The 20806-nt window shown below is 33.8% G+C and overlaps 1 protein-coding gene across 6 annotated transcripts in view; it reads right to left on the bottom strand.

Annotated features, from left to right (window-relative positions):
- LOC145292134 (FAST kinase domain-containing protein 5, mitochondrial-like) overlaps positions 1-20806 on the bottom strand; it is a 44277-nt gene that overhangs the window by 20840 nt on the left and 2631 nt on the right. The window contains exons 1-3 of one of the 6 annotated variants that reach the window (XM_080138249.1): positions 8526-8550; positions 1636-3172; positions 578-693 (exon numbers count right to left, since the gene is read on the bottom strand). In XM_080138249.1, coding sequence (XP_079994375.1) covers positions 578-693; positions 1636-3172 — 1653 coding nt within the window. In that variant the 5' untranslated portion in view covers positions 8526-8550. Of the gene's footprint in view, positions 1-577; positions 694-1635; positions 3173-4689; positions 4867-5664; positions 6711-7858; positions 8017-8525; positions 8551-20806 lie in introns of those variants that run through there. The other 5 variants (XM_080138246.1, XM_080138244.1, XM_080138247.1 and 2 more) reach the window with 5 other exon arrangements.

Consider the following 20806-nt stretch of genomic DNA (forward strand, 5'->3'; position numbering starts at 1 on the left):
ATTCTGTCTGTATGTTTGTCTGTCAGTCTATTCTACTTTTTCTTAGAAACTACTAGGCGACCTGGATGAAATTTTTTTATAGACATTCGTTATGATAAAGTATAACAAACTAAGTATGAATGCATTCGTTCGATGTACAGTTAGGGATTAATAGAGATTAGTTACCATAATACCACATTTACTCTAGAAGTTTTCTCAGAAATTACTGGCCCGATCTGGCTGAAATTTTGTATGGACATTTGTCATGATAAGGTGCAGTGAACTAAGTATTATGGTATCTGTTCAAAGCACAGTTAGGGATTAATAGAGATTAGCAATGAATGCAAAAATGAGCACAAATTTAATCATATTCAACCATCAATTTGGCATAAGGCACTAATTCTAAGTCAAATAAGGTTATAATTTTTGCCCATTTTTGAAATATTAAAAAGTCTAGTATGGATATAATATGAATATTTTGTTGAGTAAAATCTTAGCTCTTTTCTATCGTTTGATCATTCAGAAATTAATGGATAAAAATGTTGACAAAAATGAAATCTTAGAATAGAAAATTTGTTAACAGCATCAGGTAACTTACCTTGGAAATCGTGCTAAGAAAATTGTTTGGTAGAAGGTAGCCATTGTAATCGGGGCATTCCAGACGGACACTCTCGTTCAATTGGAAAAGATCCCGGCGGAAATCTAATCGAGAACCTGAAAAAAAAAAAAAAAAATAAATAGGTAAGCAAAAATCATGCAACAGCATACACAAAACAAAACAAAAACAAATCGTTCCTTAAGATATTTTGTTTTTATCTACGCATTTAATAAGAAAAATGACTGACCAACAAAAATATGATTTCAAAATTAAGCATGACAGACCAACAGAATTACAAGTGTAAACATGACAGACCAAAGAAAACAATTATATATATATATATATATATATATATATATATATATATATATATATATATATATATATATATGGTAATAGCCATCATTGGACTGATGAAATTAACTTTGCACCACTTATGTCTCCTCACAAAGATTAAAATCAGGATACAATGCTACTAAAACTTATGTCTAGAATACTTATTTCAATTTTGTTCAAAATTCATTAGATGATTTTGATTGTAGAAAATGTCTAAAATTTAAGGGTTAAGCTTAAGGGGTCTTAAGAAAAAATTGAAATTCAGAGAATCTTGTTTAATGGGTGTCTAATAACTATGAAACAAATTTTATAAAAATCTGAATTTTCAAATGGAAGGTTGTGTCCATATTATGCTTTCATTCTAAAAACTCTTTAAAATACTTCAAAGTAACTGGAATTTGCGAAATATTTATTAATATCTCTAATAATCTCTAACAACTATGGGTAAAAATTTCACAAAATTCAAGGGTATCTGAATTTTCACAAAGTTTTCCACTCCATTTTTTACTCCCTTTGCATAAAACTAAATTAAACTTAACGTAGACTATTACTCGTATGGTTAGCAGCTATGTTCCAAAATTCATAATGATCAGTTAATTAGTTTAGGAGTAGATCTTGTACATATAAATATATATAAACATATACACATAATTAACTTCACATAAATAGATATGTAGTTTCAAGAATCTCAACAGTAAGAATGATAGAATTATTATACTTACTTTTGCGAATTGCATCAAAATTGGCAAGTGTTTCAGGTTGAAATATCTTATTGATGAGTTTTTCAGGATAAAGACCGATAAAAGACATACCAATCAATGTTGACAATAAACAGTTTGGATATCGCTGGATTTCCACTTGCCGTGTTGGTGATTCCAAATCTTCAAGAACCTTGTCCCAAAATTCAGGCACCGGAGATATTAAAGGCCCAAGGTTAGCCACAGAATAACTAATTTTTGCGATATCTTTGATCCGCCATCGAGAAATGTCTTCTTTAGCGAGCCTCTCTTTAACCTTGTCAATAAACTCGTTATTTATAAAATGGATGAAATGGAAGTAAAGAAAGACGTGCATGAATGTGGTTAACGGGTAATGAAGAAGTTCTTTCGCTACACTGTCTAAGACGTGACCCAGGCTAGAAAAGAGATTTGGTATAGTCTTATCGACTGTTTTCGTTGTTGAAATCTGTAGTCCTTTAAATAAAGCCGACACTGTAATCGGGTCAATCAAATTGATTTCACAGTGCAATTTGTTGACCAATGCCGACAAGAAAGCAATGTTTCGGATCTGGAATTTTGTCTTGAAGAATCCCAGAGAAATAATAGCCATTTCTTCCAGTGTTAAACTATCAGCAATCGAAGGAACTAAGTTTAAAGTTTTATCCATAAAATCCTTGGGGGCCTGTCTTAAAAGATTGGCATAAAACAAAGCAAGAATTAGTTCAGACTTACTAAGGGCTTTATCTTGAATCAATTTGAAGAAACTCCGACAGAACTTGCTGTATTTGCTGTAGCGTAAATAGAAAAAGAAATCGCACGATTGAAACAATTGTTCAGTGGAAATCTGAGGTGCCCGCTTGATACATTCGTCATCAAAAGCTTTGCCTATCATGAATCGCAGTGGTCGTAGAATTGGTGTGATGCAGGAACGGAAGTTGAACTTGGTCATAACTTGCATTAAGCAAAAGAACTCTTTGTTGTTCCAGTCGGAAATTCGATTTATCAAATGTTCACAGGCTTGAACAAATTTCTTATTGATAAATAACTCGTTTTGATTTTCAGGTGATAAACTTGTGAGTTTGTTAAATCGAGAAATAATTTCAAAGCGCGAGTAATAATCAAAGTTTGATAAAAAAACGTCAAGGTGTGGCGAAACATTTTGTTTTTTCAGAACATTTTGTACTTCTGTGCCGACGTCATCATTGTGCATCATCAGAGGCCGGTAAGCGACATTTTTTCTTAGAATCTGATGAAAGCGTTCATTTTCAATTTCTGGAAATGGCGTAGAAGAATACTGATTATTATTTGAAAAATTGTAAGCATCGACATTTGCACTGTTTAAAATTTCACCTTGCTGAACACAGCTTTGGGAAAAGGGAAATTTGAAGGACTTCTGGAGCTCAGATGAATAGAGTTTGAGTAAAAAGTGTCTGTTACTTGAAAGGTGGTGGAGATGACGGTTGAAATAACTGCATTTTGGCGAATGAAAATACCAACTGATCTTCTTTAAGTGAATCCGTAACAGGCTTCTGGAAAACATCTATAATAAGAAATAATGATATAAAATAGAGGAAATGAATACTAAGCAGCGACAGTCATTAGAGGCAAAATTAGGGAATTGGTGTCAGGAGTCAGGAATTTTTGAAAGACTTGGACAACTGAATCAGTAGTCAGTTTTTTGGGTTTTTTTTTAAAGCAGTTCAGATCACCTTACTTATCTTATTTACATGCTTCTCCACAATTACAGAATTAGATACAAGATTATTTTTTTTAATATAGAAAAAATTCATCTTCACAAATTTTTGAGATGAAGATGGGTTAATCGGTTATTATTATTATTATTATTGGTTATTATTTTCAAAAGGAAGATGAATGTGTATTATTTGGAATCTTCAGACTACTGTTCTCATCTTGAGTGTCATTTTCACAATGCTTCGGTCGATGTAACCTTCGACCTTCTTCAAGTATCATATTTTGACAGAAACATTCCCAAGTTCAAAAAGATACACCTGAAGAAGGTTGGAGGTTACAGCGACCAAAACATTGTGAAAATGACACTCAAGATGAGAACAGTAGTCTGAAGATTCCAAATAATACACATTCATCTTCCTTTGAAAGAGGTACTTTACACCAGACTTATAAAAATAGTCTGGTCATTACTCCATCATGTATGAGGGCACATGAGGAGATAGCCAATAAACTTATTGCCTCTCTAAAAGGAGGAGGTAATGCTTGGAAAGATGGTCTTCTGCGTTTGAACAGATGCTTTGATCTTAGCCTAAAGGTTGGATTGATGCTTATCAAAAAAACTACAATTTTGCAGTAAAGTTTAAATCTTAAAAACAATTATTTCTTGTTATGCAAGCTTGTAATAATCAAGACAAACAAATTCTGGGGCCATAACTGCCACAAATCACAAGATGTGACACAAGGTCAGAAAGGTGGGAAAAGTCAAGTCAGCACTCATAAAAAAGGAGCACTTTGGTCTTTTAAAAATTGCCTTCGCAACCTTGTTGGCATTCCCCGGTCAGGGCACCTCAGGTAGTAAGTAATAAATTTACTCCACTCGAAAGATGGGAGACAAGCCTGGGAGGACGGACCTCCTAGGACTACTCAGAATGAATGCCTCAGCCTGCAAGATAAAAGGCCACCAAAATGATTGTTTCTGCCGGAGACATTGTCAAGGTTGGAATCTCAACTGACATGTTACTGTGATCAAGACCCAAATGTGAAACGAATGGCACAAGTCGCTGCCACAATGTTTAGATGTAACTGAATTTATTGTCTCTGGGTAAGTCTATTTATTCCTGAAATACGTAGATCAGCTTATCCCAATAGCACTTAATACTTTTATATATATAGACCATTTAATTTCCATTTCAGTCATCAAATTTTTTTTCAATGAAATGAGTTTCAACATGGTTTCAATATTACTCCCAAACAATTTATTTTTACTTGCACCATGTTTTAATAAAACAAAAATTAATATTAAAAACAAAAAAATATGATAGTTTTTTAGTTGTTTTTTTTTAAAGTGAAATATAAATGGGTGCTTACATAGATCAGCCCCATTGGCTGCCAATATTGGCTTGGTAAAATCTGATAAGTCATGACGACCACACAAAATTAAATTTCAGTTCTTGAAACATTTAACAATTTATTTATGTTTTTATAAATTCATGATGATGATGTTTTGGTATTGAAGGTACAGCGAGTGTCTTGGACTCGGGAGTGGGCAACACCAGTTAACATCTCATGCCTGCTCTCCATGCGGTCTGATCCAAAGGGCTGATAACAGTCATGTTGCAAACAGTCAAGTCTACCTATCTATCTGATCAGGCTCCTTGCTCGAACCAATGTGACTCTCTCCCTCCAGATTTCCGTCTTCCATCAGTTGCCTCACATTTTCAGATTTAGGTGTATCAGAATTTGGGGGGAATTTTTTACACCCCTAACACGAAACTGCGAATAAAATATAAAAAACTCGTAATTTCTCTTTTAAAAGTGGGTTGTTTATTTTCTTTGTGGATTATACTTCCAAAATAAACTATTAAAGTTGTATAAAAAGTAATAGAAATATTATTTTTTATTTTTTAAAAAAACAGTAATGAAATCAATTGAATTTTACGAGTTCAGTATTTTTCAATTTTTAAACTTAAAAATCTATCAAAATTTTTCTATCCATTCAATTTTTACGATATTTTCAGGGTCAATGTGAAATTTTATGCTTTTTCCAATAAACCGAATATAATATTTTAGACAAACGCCCCCCCCCATTTTGAAATGTCTATTAAAAAGTAAATAATTAATTTACACACCAAAGTTTTATGTATCAACAATTGAAGATAAAAGATCAATAAATAATATATTCAAATTTAAAACAAAAAAAAGTGTTTTTTTAGAAATTTACCTGTAAAGTCCGAAGTTTAAAACCCTTTTTTAAAAAAAACACGTGTTTTTTGTTTTGTTTTTTTTAAATGAAACCTTGGTCCTTGCTCCTTTAATTGAAAAAAAAATTAAGGTTTGACTTACATTTTTCGAGTAGTTATAAGCTTGGAAAGACAGGGGGTCGAATTATTCAATGTTTTTTCACGCATTCGTAAGGTCAGTTTCTGACACCCCTAGTGCAGCGAGTGTCTTGGACTTGGGAGTGGGAAACACCAATTAACATCTCATGCCTGCTCTCCATACAGTCTGATCCAAAGGGTTGATAACAGTCATGTTGCAAACAGTCAAGTCTACCTATCTATCTGGTCAGGCTCCTTGCTCAAACGAATGTGACTCTCTCCCTCCAGATTTCCGTCTTCACATTTTCAGGATCACAGTTGTTCAATTTGCTGGATGTAAATGGATTTAGGTCGTCCTATGGTTGTGCACCCATGCTGTGGAGTCCACAGCAAATACATCTCATTAGCTCTTGCTTTCTCCTCTGGCAATGACTGGCAAACTATAGACGTCACTCTCTGATGGAAGTAAATATGGCAAGTAGGTTGCCATAGAGTTGCTGCATCATGGGATGATCTTGCCAAAATATATTTAACACTGTTCATAGCATATGGGTGTACGTGCTGTCTAGCTTTCTTTCCAATCTTTTGGTGAGTGTTCAGGTTGTAGCACCACTGCTCTGAAGAACTTTTCAGTTTGTTAGTCAGCCTTGAAGTCCATACTGACCACAGCTTATCCAATGCAGCCCATGCTTTTGTGATGCGAATTTCGATATCTCTCTCTTGAAAGTCATAAACTTTGTCATCTGCATTAATGTAAAGACCAATGTCATTTATAGACTTTTCTAGCTCAGATAACATGCAGTGAAGTCACTTCATACATATTGAAGCCAGTTCTTCCTTGGTTACATCCTTGTGCCTGGGGTATCCATGCATATTATCAAGTTAATGCAAGAGGTGGCATGCCGTATGTGGCCAAACCATCTAAAACACCAAGCACGCAAGGTATTCCAAATCCCACCAATATCAAGCATCTGATAGATCACAGCTAAAGGGATTTTTTTCCTTTAGTTTGTTGCTGCACAGTCACATGATCTTCGCATGGTCATTACACCAAAGTTGTTGCAAATCAGAAGTGTTTATATATATTTGAAATTGCTATGAAACACAGAGAAGTGAAATTTGGTACACTGAAAGAGCATAACAAGGTGCCTTATTTTGCTGATTTTTGTGGAATTCGAACAAATATTTTGAAAATTATGCTAATTTTTCTATTTTCTGGTTAATTTTAAGTGTGTATCACTTTATTGCAAACGTCTAAAAATGTATATTTTCGGTAATAAAACAATATTCTAACTTCATATTTCTATTTATATGAAACTAAGAACATATCCAGTAACATTATTAACCAAAAACAAGAACCAATTTCATATTATTTGTTAAAGGAAATGTTTATTTATCACCATAACTTCCATGTTTCCAAATTACTTTGAATAGCCTCTTGTCAATTGATGATCCTATTTACAATGCCTGCCCACGGGACAGAGTTAGACACCAAGGTCGTTTTTTAACGTGGAGAAAAGGAACAAAAATAAAAATTGTCTCAGTCGTGAAGGATTTCTCCTCCACTGACAGAGAACAAGAAATTGAAGTGCAGCATCTGAAGAACAGATACTACAATTTGATTTTGTCCCGAAGGCCAAGAAACTCTTATAGTGTTGTCTCACATTTCACATGGACCATGTGAAACCATGTGACACATGGTTGCCCTTGATTGGTTAATTTGGGTAACGTTGAGACAAATAGTTGATTGTGGTTAGCAGTGGCAGACATAAAAAAGTACTACCCGTAAACTTTTTTTTTTTCATGAACTCGAGTTTAATTTTGTGAGGTCGCCTTTCGGTTGTTGTTGTGATTCGTTGCAAGATTTTACTTAGCGAATATGAACAGACATGGGGCCGTTGTTTTGCGTTCGCTTTTGGATGTTTAAAACATCTGAATGTGGAGGCAAATAGTCACTCGGACACAGATACAGCTAGTTTACGAAAACTTGAAATTTTAAAACACTCAAGGTAAAAAAAAAAAAAGAAGCAAAACTGCAAATATCACCAAAATCAAACTGAATTCATTTTTTTTTCTTTAATAAGAACTAGGCCTATTTTCTTACAAAATGACAATAAAATGATTAACGTAAAAAAAAAATACTTGTTTAGACGATGATGACGTTAAATCGAAGGCACAACCAAACGCCTTTAAATAATAAAATTAAAAAAAATGTTTACCATTAAATAACAACGGCGAAAATACATAGCAATTAAGTGCATTTAACTAAGTCAAAGATAAGAAGACAAATTTAGTAATATTTACATTTGAGGTCGTTTCACTAAGGAACACGTGTTTACAAAAATAACCTCAATAAATCGGAGAACTCACTAAAGGGAGATTACTCTGCCATAAAGCATTTTATGATAAGAAATGTCTAGTAATCTTTTTACCTTTTTTTTTAACATTAGGAGTCACCACTTATTAAGGCTCCGGAGGCTACTCGAGGACAACGGTTAATGGGCTTCATCAGTCCTATTTTGTCTATTCTACTTTTAGTCAATAACATTGTAGTCACCACAATACCCCATTTACTCTAGGCGTCAACCTACTTAACATAGTAGAACTATTTTTAAAGCAGATGCGCCCCCCCCTCATGTAAATGCGGCATTTTGGTGACTGCAATGCTTCTAGCTGAGAAATAGAATAGACAAAGTAGGATAGATCGACAATGATCAGCAATCTCTATTTTCCCTATAATTTTGGATAGTTTTCTGCCTAATTTGTTCAAAATTTAAATTGTATGTACTTCTACAGAATTTGAAGTGTTCTTTTTTGGGGTTTTTTTTTTAACGGTTTTAAATTTCTGAAATCGTAATATTGAATTTCGCATGAAAAAACATATACCTCGTATTTTTAAGATGATTATATCCAAAAATTATGAAAATCGATTAGGTAGAAAATTATTTGTTAAAGAAAATAGAATTTGAAGAAAACGATCGTATTTGCTAATGTAAGACACAGGAGAGTTCAAAAGGGAGCTAACTTTCCGTTTCGATTTATTTATAAAAACAAGATGGCCGCCATGTTTCTCCTACTAACACGATTAAAGTTTTTTATTTTTATTTTACATAATTCAGTAATATTCAGGTAATTTCGACTGCATAATTTGGAAGCTAACATTGTAATTTATTAGAATTGACAAAAAATCAGTAGAAACCATTGTTTTGTTTATCTGAAAACTACATTTATCGACTACAAAATTTTGTTCTGATAGTGTAGAAGTGCCGTATTTTATATTTTTTGAAAATAAATATTTCAAAGTATGGTTAATTCCTATTTCAAATTATAATAAAATAAGTTTCGGTATTGCTCTGAAAGAAATATCATTTCTATAGAATCAATGGTACTTATTCAGATTGGCACTTATGGCGGCAATTAGAAGTAAAGAAAATACAGAAAAGTCTTGAATCAATGTACATTAATTAAATTAATAATGCAATTCATACAAATTAAAATGTATACATTTAATTACAAAAGTCAGAAAGTAATAGTATAGAAGTCAATTATTATTTTAGTTGAAAAATTTTGGTGGTAGAATTGTAGAGCTGGTCAACTAATAATTATTTCTTTGTGTTCACGCACATACACACATATATGTATTGGGGAGGACTTGAATGCCTACTAGACGCTATCCTCGAGTGTCTAAGGTCTTTCTGTACAGGGGTTTGCCAGAACAACCTGGCATGAGGATACTTTTTCCATAGAAGTAAACCCTGACCAAATATTCAAAATCACATTTTGTATTCGCTGCCCCAATAAGATCTCCTCACTATGGCTTACCCATATTAGCTTTTACGAAGAATGGTGCACATTCTCCAAGTGATGTTATCTCAAGTAACAGCACGAAGCTGGATACTCCACCAGACTAGATAAATTCTTGTCCTGGAATCCAGTAAGACCAAGAAACCAAAACAAAAGATGTACTACAGCATATGAAAATGGTTAATTGGGGAGAGGAAAATTATGTTCTCAATTTCTTTACCAACTCAGTGTTTGAGAGATAAAGAAGTTTAATGGAACATTGGAATACCTATGTATCTCATATAGAGTTCAAGTGTTAGCCCCAGGTAGTGGGTCCCTTGATTTCTGAGAATTTCTACTGAAGTAAAATAAACAAAACAAAAAAGTATGTATTCTATTTGTGACTGTTTGAGTGGCCATATTCAATTCTTGTCAAATTTAATGTAGTGGTTGTGTAATGTCTGAGTAATTTGGTAGAAATTTACACAAGTAATTTGTCTAGACACCAACCTACTTAACAAAGTAGAACTATTTTTAAATCAAATGCGCCCCCTCGAGTAAATGTGGTATTTTGGTGACTGCACTGCTTCTAGCTGAAAAACAGAATAGACAAAGTAGGATAGATCGACAATGATCAACGATCCCTATTTTCCCCATAATTTGTCTTCGGGTGTATTTTGTTCAACTCAGGAATCTTTCTATCGAACGCAGAAATGAAACCCTTTATTTAATGCCTAGAGGTAACATGCTCTCATTCGATCAGCCACAGTAATTTGCAAAAGTATTCTTAGTATCGCCTGCACTGACGATTGAACCATCAACCTCTAGAAGAGTGTCAGTTAGAACTGAATTTTACTTAGTACTTTATTCTGTATGTCCCAGGTCCTTGCAATCAGAGGTTACATCAGCCGAAACGTTGTAATGATAAAATCCAAGATGAGAACAATAGTGTGAATAATCCAATTAATCCAAATTATCGATTCTCATCTAAAAAATTCAGAAACATAAAATAAAAACGGTCTCATGATATTTTGTTGTTGACTCTATCTATTGCATCCTCAAGTGGATTTTTACTTCAGCAAGTGGTAGCGCATTAATAAATAATAAAAATAGTATTAAAAATAAAATAATAAAATTGTATGTTATTTTTGCTATAAATTTATGCAACACCAATATGGCTGTGTTATTATAAGCTGTTAGAATTGTTGTCTTTTTATTTACCTTTGGCAATGGCTTTATTTCATATTAGCATTTTTCTGACAAGACATTTATTTGTACCCCAGAATTAATTTTCAGATCCATTCGAGTTTTATTTATTTTCATATTTATTGTCCATTTATTAGTTTTGTCACTGTTAATATTTTTGAAACTTAAATACAGATTTTCCTTCTATTTGTTCAATTCTTTTATTTATGGTCTTTATTCTGCACATTTTTTTTTGTGTCCTTTTTAGAATATTTGTTCAAGTTGTGTGAAATGCTAAATATGAAGCCTTTTCTTTTTTAATTTTTTTGATGAGGATTGATAATACATGTCATCTGTATTATTTAGACCACTGTTCTCATCTTGAGTGCTCTTCACACTTCCCTGCAACCTCTTTCTCACAGAAGAGATATTGCGAGCCTGTATCTTTTTTATCGTTATTTTCATGGCAAGTTCTCGTCTGAGTTCCAATCTATGGCCCCCCCCCTCGCCAAACATTCACAAGAAACACTCATTTGGCTGTAAACACAATCAATAATTTCCCCCACTCTCTATCTCTACCTAAACCTAAACGTAGATTCCATGAACAAAGCTTCTTTCTTAGAACTGCACACCTGCGGAACCGTCTTCCGTTTACCTGCTTTCCAGCTGACTACAATATGGTCGTCTTTAAGTCCAATGTAAACAAGTTCTTGATGAGTCGTTCCCCTTAAGTTAACAAATTTACCAAATTTAGACTACTAACGATTACTAGGATATTGTCCTTTTGACTATGGTACACTTTAACCCTTATCCTCGAGTGGCCTCTGGGCCTTGATAAATGGTGATTCCTTTGTAAAAAAAAAAAAAGTAGTAAGATTGTACATCTAAAAACAAAGATAGGCTTGAAGCTCCCAGAATTGTCTACAAAGACCCATGGAATAACGGATAAAGTACTAGGTAAAAATTAGCTGTAAGTGACACTCTTCTAGAGGTTGGAGGTTCAATTTTCAGTGCAGGCGAAGTGAAGAATATAATTACGAATTATTCATGACTTCTACCAAGTCATACCTGATGCAATAAGAGCATGCTATTCAAAACTATATTATCATAAGGAATATTGAAAAATACTACAACACTTTATTAAGTGTAAGAATAAGTCCCAAATACTTCAAAGATATTTACATATGAATGAAATTGTGAAAAAATCTAAATTCTTATAAATCAACATAGCAACGGAAAGATTGTCAAGTGCAACAGAATGATTGTCAAGTTCGACAGAATAATTGTCAAGTTCGACAGAAAGATTGTCAACTTTGACAGAATGATTTTCGAGACCGAAAGAAACATTGTCAAGTTCAACAGAAAGATTGTCAAGTTCGACAGAATAATTGTTAAGTTCGACAGAACGATTGTCAAGTTTGACAGAAGGATTGCCAAGTTTGAAAGAAAGATTGTCAAGTTTGAGAGAATGATTTTCAAGTTCGAGAGAATGATTGTCGAGTTTGACAGAAAGATTGTCAAGTTTGAGATAATGATAGTAAAGTTCAACAGAATGATTGTAAGGTTTGACAGAATTATTTTCAAGTTCGACAAAATTATTATCAAGTTCGAAAGAAAGATTGTCAAGTTCAACAGAATGATTGTCAATTTTTACAGAATGATTGTCAAGTTCGACAGAATGATTTTCAAGTTCGAAAGAAAGATTGTCAAGTTCAACAGAAAGATTGTTAATTTCAACAGAATGATTGTCAAATTCGGCAAAAAGGTTGTCAAGTTTAACAGAATGATTGTCAACTTTGTCAGAATAATTGTCAAGTTTGGAAGAAAGATTTTCAAGTTCGAGAGAATGATAGTTAAGTTCGAGAGAATGATTGTCTAGTTTGACAGAATGAGTGTCAAGTCCAACAGAATTATTTTAAAGTTTGAAAGAAAGATTGTCAAGTTCGACAGAAAGATTGTGAAGTTGGACAGAATTATTTTAAAGTTCAACAGAATGATTGTCAAGTTTGACAGAATGATTGTCAAGTTCGACAGAATAATTGTCAAGTTCGACAAAAAGATTGTCAGGTTTGACAGAAAGATTGTCAAGTTCGAAAGAATGATTTCCAAGTTCGAAAGAAAGATTTTCAAGTTCGACATAAAGATTGTCAAGTTCAACAGAAAGATTGTCAAGTTCGACAGAATGATTTTCAAGTTCGACAGATTGATTGTCAAGTTTGACAGAAAGATTGTAAAGTTCGAGAGAATGATAGTCAAGTTCGACAGAATGATTGTCTAGTTTGACAGAATGATTGTCAAGTTCGACAGAATTATTTTCAAGTTCGACAGAAAGATTGTCAAATTCGACAGAAAGATTGTCAAGTTTGAAAGAAAGATTGTCAAGTTCGAGAGAATGATTTTCAAGTTCGAGAGAAAGATTGTCACATTCGACAAAAAGATTGTCAAGTTCGACAGAATAATTTTCAAGTTCGAAAGAAAGATTGTCAAGCTCGACAGAATGATTTTCAAGTTCGAAAGAAAGATTGTCAAGTTCAACAGAATGATTGTCAAGTTTGGCAGAATGATTGTCAAGTTCGACAGAATAATTGTCAAGTTCGACAAAAAGGTTGTCAAGTTCGACAAAAAGATTGTCAAGTTCGGCAGAATGATTTTCAAGTTCGACAGAATGATTGTCAAGTTCGACAGAATGATTTTCGAGATCGAAAGAAACATTGTCAAGTTCGAGAGAATGATAGTCAAGTTTGACAGAATTATTGTCTAGTTTGACAGAATGATTGTCAAGTTCGACAGAATTATGTTCAAGTTAGAAAGAAAGATTGTCAAGTTCGAAAGAAAGATTGTCAAGTTCGACAGAAAGATTGTCAAGTTTGACAGAATGATTTTCAAGTTCGACAGAAAGATTGTCAAGTTCGACAAGATACACCTGGAGAAAGTCAGAGGTTACATCATTCAAAATGTTGTCCACATAACATTCAAAATGAAAACAGTAGTCTAAGATAGGGCCCGTGAGCCAGATCTGGTCCACCAAAGTTTTTAATCTGCCCCACGGAGGTCTTATGAAAAACATAACAATATTCATAAAACATTTTAAAAATGGAAAGGTATGAAAATAGTGTGTTTTTTTCTTTTTGTTCAGAAAATGATTTAAAAAGCGAGCCTTTGAAGAACTAGTTTCACTAAAAAGCAAAGCTAATGGGCAAAACAGTATAAAACGCATCCAGGTCATTTTTTTAAATTTTTATTTTGGCTTGCATAGTTCTAAAAAAGTAAAAAATGTAGCTCTTCGTTCAAAAATTTTGGAGACTCCTGAGCTAAATAATACAAATGAAGCTTTTTGTGTGAATATCTTCAATAATTGCAGTTACTTATGTAGCTTTTGATTTGTTTATTCTGCATCCTATTATATTTCTTTGGAGTAGGGGCTTTTTTTTTTTTACATGGGGGTCACCACTTATCAAGGCCCGAAGGCCACTCAGGGATAAGGGTTCTTCTAGTCATATTATTCTTAGCACTTAGAGATTCAAGAACTCTTCCATTGTATTCCTCAATAAATTTTACATAAAAACACACTTTTAGATTTTATGCAGATCATGTAACCTTTCTTTCTGTAGAGAGCACATTAAGGAGAGTAGAAAATGGATCTTACATCTACCTTCGGCAGCCATGTAACTCTCACTTCCCTTATTTTGTCCTTTAGTCCTCATATTCCATGAGTAATGCTTCTGACAAAAGAGGAAGAATTGCTGTTTTCTAGATCAGAATCAATTCCCTCTAGCACATCGTTTTGTTGGCACATTTTTGACCTTGAAGTAGTATTTTTAGCTCCTTAAATCAAGTAGCTTCATGCATTGTTTGGAGCGATTTCCATAGAAAAAATCACACACATACAAACAGGCACTGAGTTTTTTATTGAGAGATTTCTATTAAAACAAAATTTCAAGTGAGTCTATATTTAAAAGTACAACTTATTTTTTATCTGTTGTAATGAGGATAGCCTAAATAAAATTTTTTCTATATGGACATACTTTCATTCATCAGTACTAGAGCTTATATTTGAGGCTTTGGGGCATACAATCAAGGAGTTAGCTTCAGGTATCACCAGGGTACCTTCAGACTTCTGCACACCACTGGTGAACACTGATTGACAAATGTCTTGCTTCTGACATTAGTAATGTTAGTAGCAGTCATAAATCAGGTCTTATTTTTCTCTTGCAAATCATTGTCCCTGCTAGGCGATTTCGTGACAGAGTGCATTGATTCTATCTATGTTAACAATAAAGCTAAGAGCTTATGAAAACAAAGTTATGAGCTTACAACAATCACACAGACGTACTGGTATAGGGTACATATACAGCGAAAATAACATATTTTTTTTATTAATGAGTCACCATTGATTGAGGCTAAAATTCACTTGACGATGCAATAAATAGAGTTAAAAACGAAATAAAATAAAACTGTTTTTATTCTCAAAATTAGAAAAAAAAAAAAACTCATCCATACTTCTGTGACATCTTTATTCAATGATTTTCTGAATTTATTCTGAAATGGCCTTTCTGGAGCCACTTCGATCACATAAAAGCTATATTTTTCCTTAAACAATTGAGACAAAAAATTTTGACAGTTCTAATATACGTCTCCATTTAATCGTCACAATTCTCAACTCATGTAATCATACACTGCCACACACATACTCATAAAGTGCAGCACACACTGACTGCTTTAATCCCATCGTTGTTGTCTGCTCACTTATAACCAACTTATTTATTAAAATATTCTCAACCTTTCTCATTGAACTTTCTTTCTAATATGGGACAAATTAACATTGACTCTTATTAATAACTTTTAATGAAATATAATTTGTGTGACATAATCACCAAATCGGCCAAAAACATTCATTCTGTCACCCTAAACTCGGCAGTTTTCTACAAGGCGGGGTCGTTTTTTTGTGTTGCCATTTTTGCAAGTGATCATATCAGTTGGATTGACTTTGTTTAATTTCAACGTTCAAACTTCCAGTCAAATGATGGAGACATCGGCAAAGATGTCTTTTTTTTTTCCTCTTTCGCATTACGGGTTCGAACCTGCCTACATACAACCACTTTTTTTTTCTCTCTCCACCCAAACTGCCTACTGTTGTTTCGTCCCCCTCCGCTACTACCAATTTATTTATCTTTTAAACCCCCCCCCCCTGAGGTTCCTTACTTGACCCAGCCAATGACGGGGAACCCCTTTACTATACCACTTTTTTTAAAACACCTTTTAATTCCCCTCCCCCGGGGGTCCTTACTACATCTCCACATGCTCAGGAAATGCCGGGTACCTTGCTAGTTGTAAATAAAACAGAATTTAGCATAAATTGAGCCCTGTTCAGTCATGAATTAGATGCATGCGGCTTATCTTAAAATCAACGGGCTATAATGCTTTCTCCATTTTTCTTTACTTTTTATGAGTTGAATAGATGGCAGTCAGTTGGTTCCCATGGAATATCAAGATAAAATAATTGCTTTGTCCTCTTAAACACTGGACCAGGTGTGAAAAGCATTTGTTATCAAAAATTATAATGTGGTTTGGCTACAAAAACAAACACAGTTGATCTTTAGTGACTCTGATATTGTCATGGGGATCAAATTAAATCACCAGAACTAAAATCCGAGTGAAGAAATGTGTAATTGGCATATGACCAATCGTTTTCTAGTGGGGAATTATGTGGTTAGCTTTGATTGGTTATCCAAGGGGCTTGCATCTTACAGCCATAATCCTTATCCCCCCCCAAAAAAAAAGAGCTGCACATGTGATTTTAAACAGTTGAAGAGTCAGTTAACTCTGGGCAGTAGAAAAGAACTGTTGAAGAGGGCAGAGCAAGAAGTAGACCAGTCAGAATGAGAAACCAACCAGATTTTCAGCACTTCTAGAAACGCAAAACCAATAGCCAAAAATCCGCAATTTAAAATGAAAGAAGGAATAAAAGTGAAGACAATATCCTCAAAATTTGCAATTCAATAAGAGATGGGATCAAAGCTATAGCTAAAACCTGCAAAACCCGACAACAGAGTTCCCCAACAAGAAAAAAACCCCAGAAAGATCAGAAACATAGAGGAATAGCTGGAGGAAATTACCAAGGCAAATAACTGACCAAATAATTAATCCTTATAAAAGGATCAAAGCAATAGCCTGAAACTCATACTTCGTACCAATGTCGCTTGAAATGAGATGAAGCTTATATAATTACTGCTACCTATTAGCTGCGCACAGCCAGTTAAGCAAAGAAAAAGAGAGAAAAACGTTTTTTCCTTTTGTAAACAGTCGAAAAAAATAACCTTGTATAAATTGTTTTCAGATTCATTGTTAATTTTTCTACACAATATATACATATATCACAGAACAAAGGGACTTGTGTTTTTTTTTCTTTCCTTTTGTTTGGTATGTTCATTTAGCAAAGGTCTTTTACATTAATCTTGTGTACAGCAGAGATGCAACACAAACTGTGAGGACGAGTGATACTTTTTACAACTGAGGTGCAACACAATAGTGTGCATTGTGAGTGATTGATCATTTTTGGCCAAAGAAATGATTGACAACTGGAATTGTCCATTTGAGCGAACTTTGGGTCTTCTTAGACCCAGTGACCTGTGACCCAGATTAACTAGCATAACATGGATGGGTCATGAAGGTCATATTTGGTGTCCATGACTCAGGATATTATAGACTCTTGTTACTGGATGGGTCGAGACTTGACCATATCATATTTGTATCATTTAACGGAGAAGTTTGGATTACAATTTTAGACCCGTGTAATGCACGGCTCTTGAACTGACTTCTATCTAAGCTAATGACTTCCTCGTTTTACAAGAACTCTAAAATACTCATGAACATTCTCTGTTTTTCCTATTGCTGTAAACTTTCATTTTAAACATATATAAATTATCTCTCTTGTGAATTTATATCTTTGAACTCATTATTTTCCTGTGTTTATTGTATAACATGTTTCTCATTTTCTCATATTCAACCATAAATCTAAAAACACTTCCACTGAAAATATTTCTCTAAAATTGGCTCATCCTAAAAATATTTCGCCCAAATCAAAACACCCATAGAAACCCTCCAAAATGGTAATGGTGACTCCCTAAAATAGAACCTTCTACTCCCCAAATATGAATTCAGAAGTTAGGATGGCTTGTAAAGGCAGCCCGACCTAAGCCGATTCTGTGATTTCCAGCTATTTTTCCAGCATTAGATGAAGACAGTTTGAATTCAAGGTAAACAAACTCTGTAACTTATTCAATTTGTTACCGGTTGATGCTGATGTTAAGAGCAGTTTTTTTGGGTTTTTTTTTATCAGTGGTCATGCATTTGGTCTTGGGTGTGTTAACAGAAAGACAAACTTCTTTCAAGAACTTCACAAAATTATTCAGAAATAACTGTGACCAGACGTGTATGGCCCCGACAGATTGCCGACTCCCAACATCGTGTGTCATGGATTTTTCATTCGACTATTCCTCTTCTGGCCGGATTGTCATTTTCTCGCTAGTGACTGTTGATGGAAACACACGTGGTTTCACAAAGTAGAAATATAATAAGTTGTAGAACAAAGAAAGGAAAAATGCAAACGCCAATGTTTCACATATATTTGATGGTAGGACTTGTGAGCGTGTGTGCCTTCTCCTTGTTCTATCGATGTTACATTCATCTGTCAGTCACAATTCGTCTCTATTTCTGTTTCGCAGTCAACTCTAAAAACTGTCCAACCGTTGTCGCAATCAACTCCCATCTGCCAGGAAGGCCATCTAGTTGTTAACTTACTAACTGTCTTCTCTGCATTGGTATCTGAAGTCGCCCCCTACCAAGAAGCTGCCCTTCCCTTGTCATCTGTAGGTTTGTATTGTCATTGTCAAATCTGCAGGCTTGATCTAAAAATACCTACAGATTCATTGCTTGCTACTTTTTATTTTATTGTTTATTGTAGGACACTTCCTATTCCTTTGTCTCTTAGCACTTTGTGACTCAAGTCCACCTCAGACCCTCTTTATCGTATCACATAACTGCAAATGAAATTTGAAGTTAGTGATTGCAGCTGTGGCATCTGCATAGCTCAGTTTAGACAAAAAGATGGTGAACAATTGGAAAACCAAATAACTGATGCCATAATGAGGCAAAATAAAAGTGCTGCTTTGCTTTACATCATGGAAGATTCAGATTGATCGTGATGTGTCTATGTCAGTTTTAACTACAACTGTCAAACTAGCATAGTGTTATATATATTGGGACCCTAGGCCAGTAAGTAGAGATTATGTTAACTTGTATGAATTTCAGTAAGGGTTACATTAAGTACTTGTCAGGACAGCCTGGCAGCAAACGAAAATAAACCCAGTGCACCTAGCGTGAGTGATGCGAGGGTTCAAAGGTCAGCTTGCTAGAAATGCAAGTGTCAATTATTAGATAGAAATTACATCACATATTCAGGACACAGGACAGAGTTTCCAGTAGATAATTCTCAGGAAGCTGAGAGACAAGATTTGCTCCACAATGTAGAAATTTAAGTGAATGATTTCCTTGATACTGTTTGTTAAAAGACTATGTGCTTCCGTTTGTTTAACATTTGAAATGCTACAATTTTCAAAAAGTATATATCCTGTTTAATCAGATTAACTTCTTCCAAAAGTTTTCAAAGCAATGGAAGTTTTAATAAAAGCAATAAAGGCAATACACACAGGATTATTGAATTTTATGAACTTCTCTCTTATCTGCTTTAAGTTGATATTTGTTCTATAGTACCTTTCCCTGGTTGGTATGCAGCTTGAGAAGTTGGGAATCTTAATAATTATAAAACTCTGTGGACCTTCTTTTGGAACAATGTATTGACATTAATAATATCTTAGTTTGGTTAGTTGGTTGTTTTTGTTTTACGGCATATCAACCCTTTTCGGGTTATTTAGCGCCAAATTCAGTGATTTTGAAGAACAAATTTTTAATAGAATATATTTTTTTCAACTCAGTTTCTATTTAACCCATAGTTGAAACCCTAACAGGTACTACCACTCCGGATAAGAGTGGACCTGGAAGCAATGGCAAGTAAAGGGTGGCTCCACACTCCCCAAAGCCCGCAAGCTTGGGTCTCACCATCGGATATAGTTTAAGGTCATATCCAGGACCCAATATCTTAGTAATATCCATTATTGTATTTTATATTACAACAAACCTTTCTTTCTTCCTTCTTTAAACTAATATGCTGTTTGTTCTTTCCACTTGGTAACAATCTTATATATTGTACCAATTTATCAAGGTGTCAATCTTGTCTATTGTACCAATTTATCAAGGTGTCACAAAATATAAATTATCTCCCTTATATTTCGAGCTCTTTAAGTCATTATTTAAACTTGTCTCAATTGTAATAATCATCTATACCAGGATTATTTTCACAAAGAAACTGAAGCAGATTACACTTTTTTTATTGTAAAGAACATGCTGCAATGACAAGAAGGAAGAAATTGTTAGTCAGAATTAAATATCGATTTTGTAAGGTCTATTGCTAACATGGAAACTCTGACAAGATAATTTTATATATTAGATAATAAAAAGCTAAATATAAATAATGAAATAAAAATTGAATTTTTTTTTTAATCAAAGATGTAATAAATTCTAATGTTGATCGTTCTGCTGCTTCTCCTACGCATGACAAATGAGGTTGTAAGTGAGTTCTTGCATAAGTTTGTAATCTGTTTATTCAGAGATAATTACGTTTTTATTAGACTATCTCTACTTTCCACAAATTTGCCCTGTATTGCCCGACTTTTTGAATGCATTACAAAATTATCAAATTTCTGTCCATTTTTTTTTTTTTCTCTTCAGATTTGAAAAAAAGGATGTCTGACTTATGTGAAGTTCTTTCTTGGTTTGCTATACTTATTAAATTTATTCTTTACTAATGGGAGGGGGCGTGAAATATGCTTAAATATATTTTAATCAATGCAGATTTCGTATTTATTATTACAGTCAATCCTCTGTAGAATATTATATTGTACCTAATATATAGTACTGATTTTAAAAGTTAAAAACAAAATGACCTGGTTATCATCAGCTAGAATTAAAGCCAAATCATTTAGCAGCCCTGCCGCATTCCTTACCGATGTAGCTATTAAGAGATAGATAAGAAAGAATTAATATTAAACGAATTGAAAGAAATTAAAAAATATGTCAGCAAG

Source organism: Euprymna scolopes, chromosome 13 (genome assembly GCF_053919585.1).
Source record: "Euprymna scolopes isolate OS-2025 chromosome 13, ASM5391958v1, whole genome shotgun sequence".
In the NCBI taxonomy this organism is placed as follows: Eukaryota; Metazoa; Mollusca; class Cephalopoda; order Sepiida; family Sepiolidae; genus Euprymna; species Euprymna scolopes.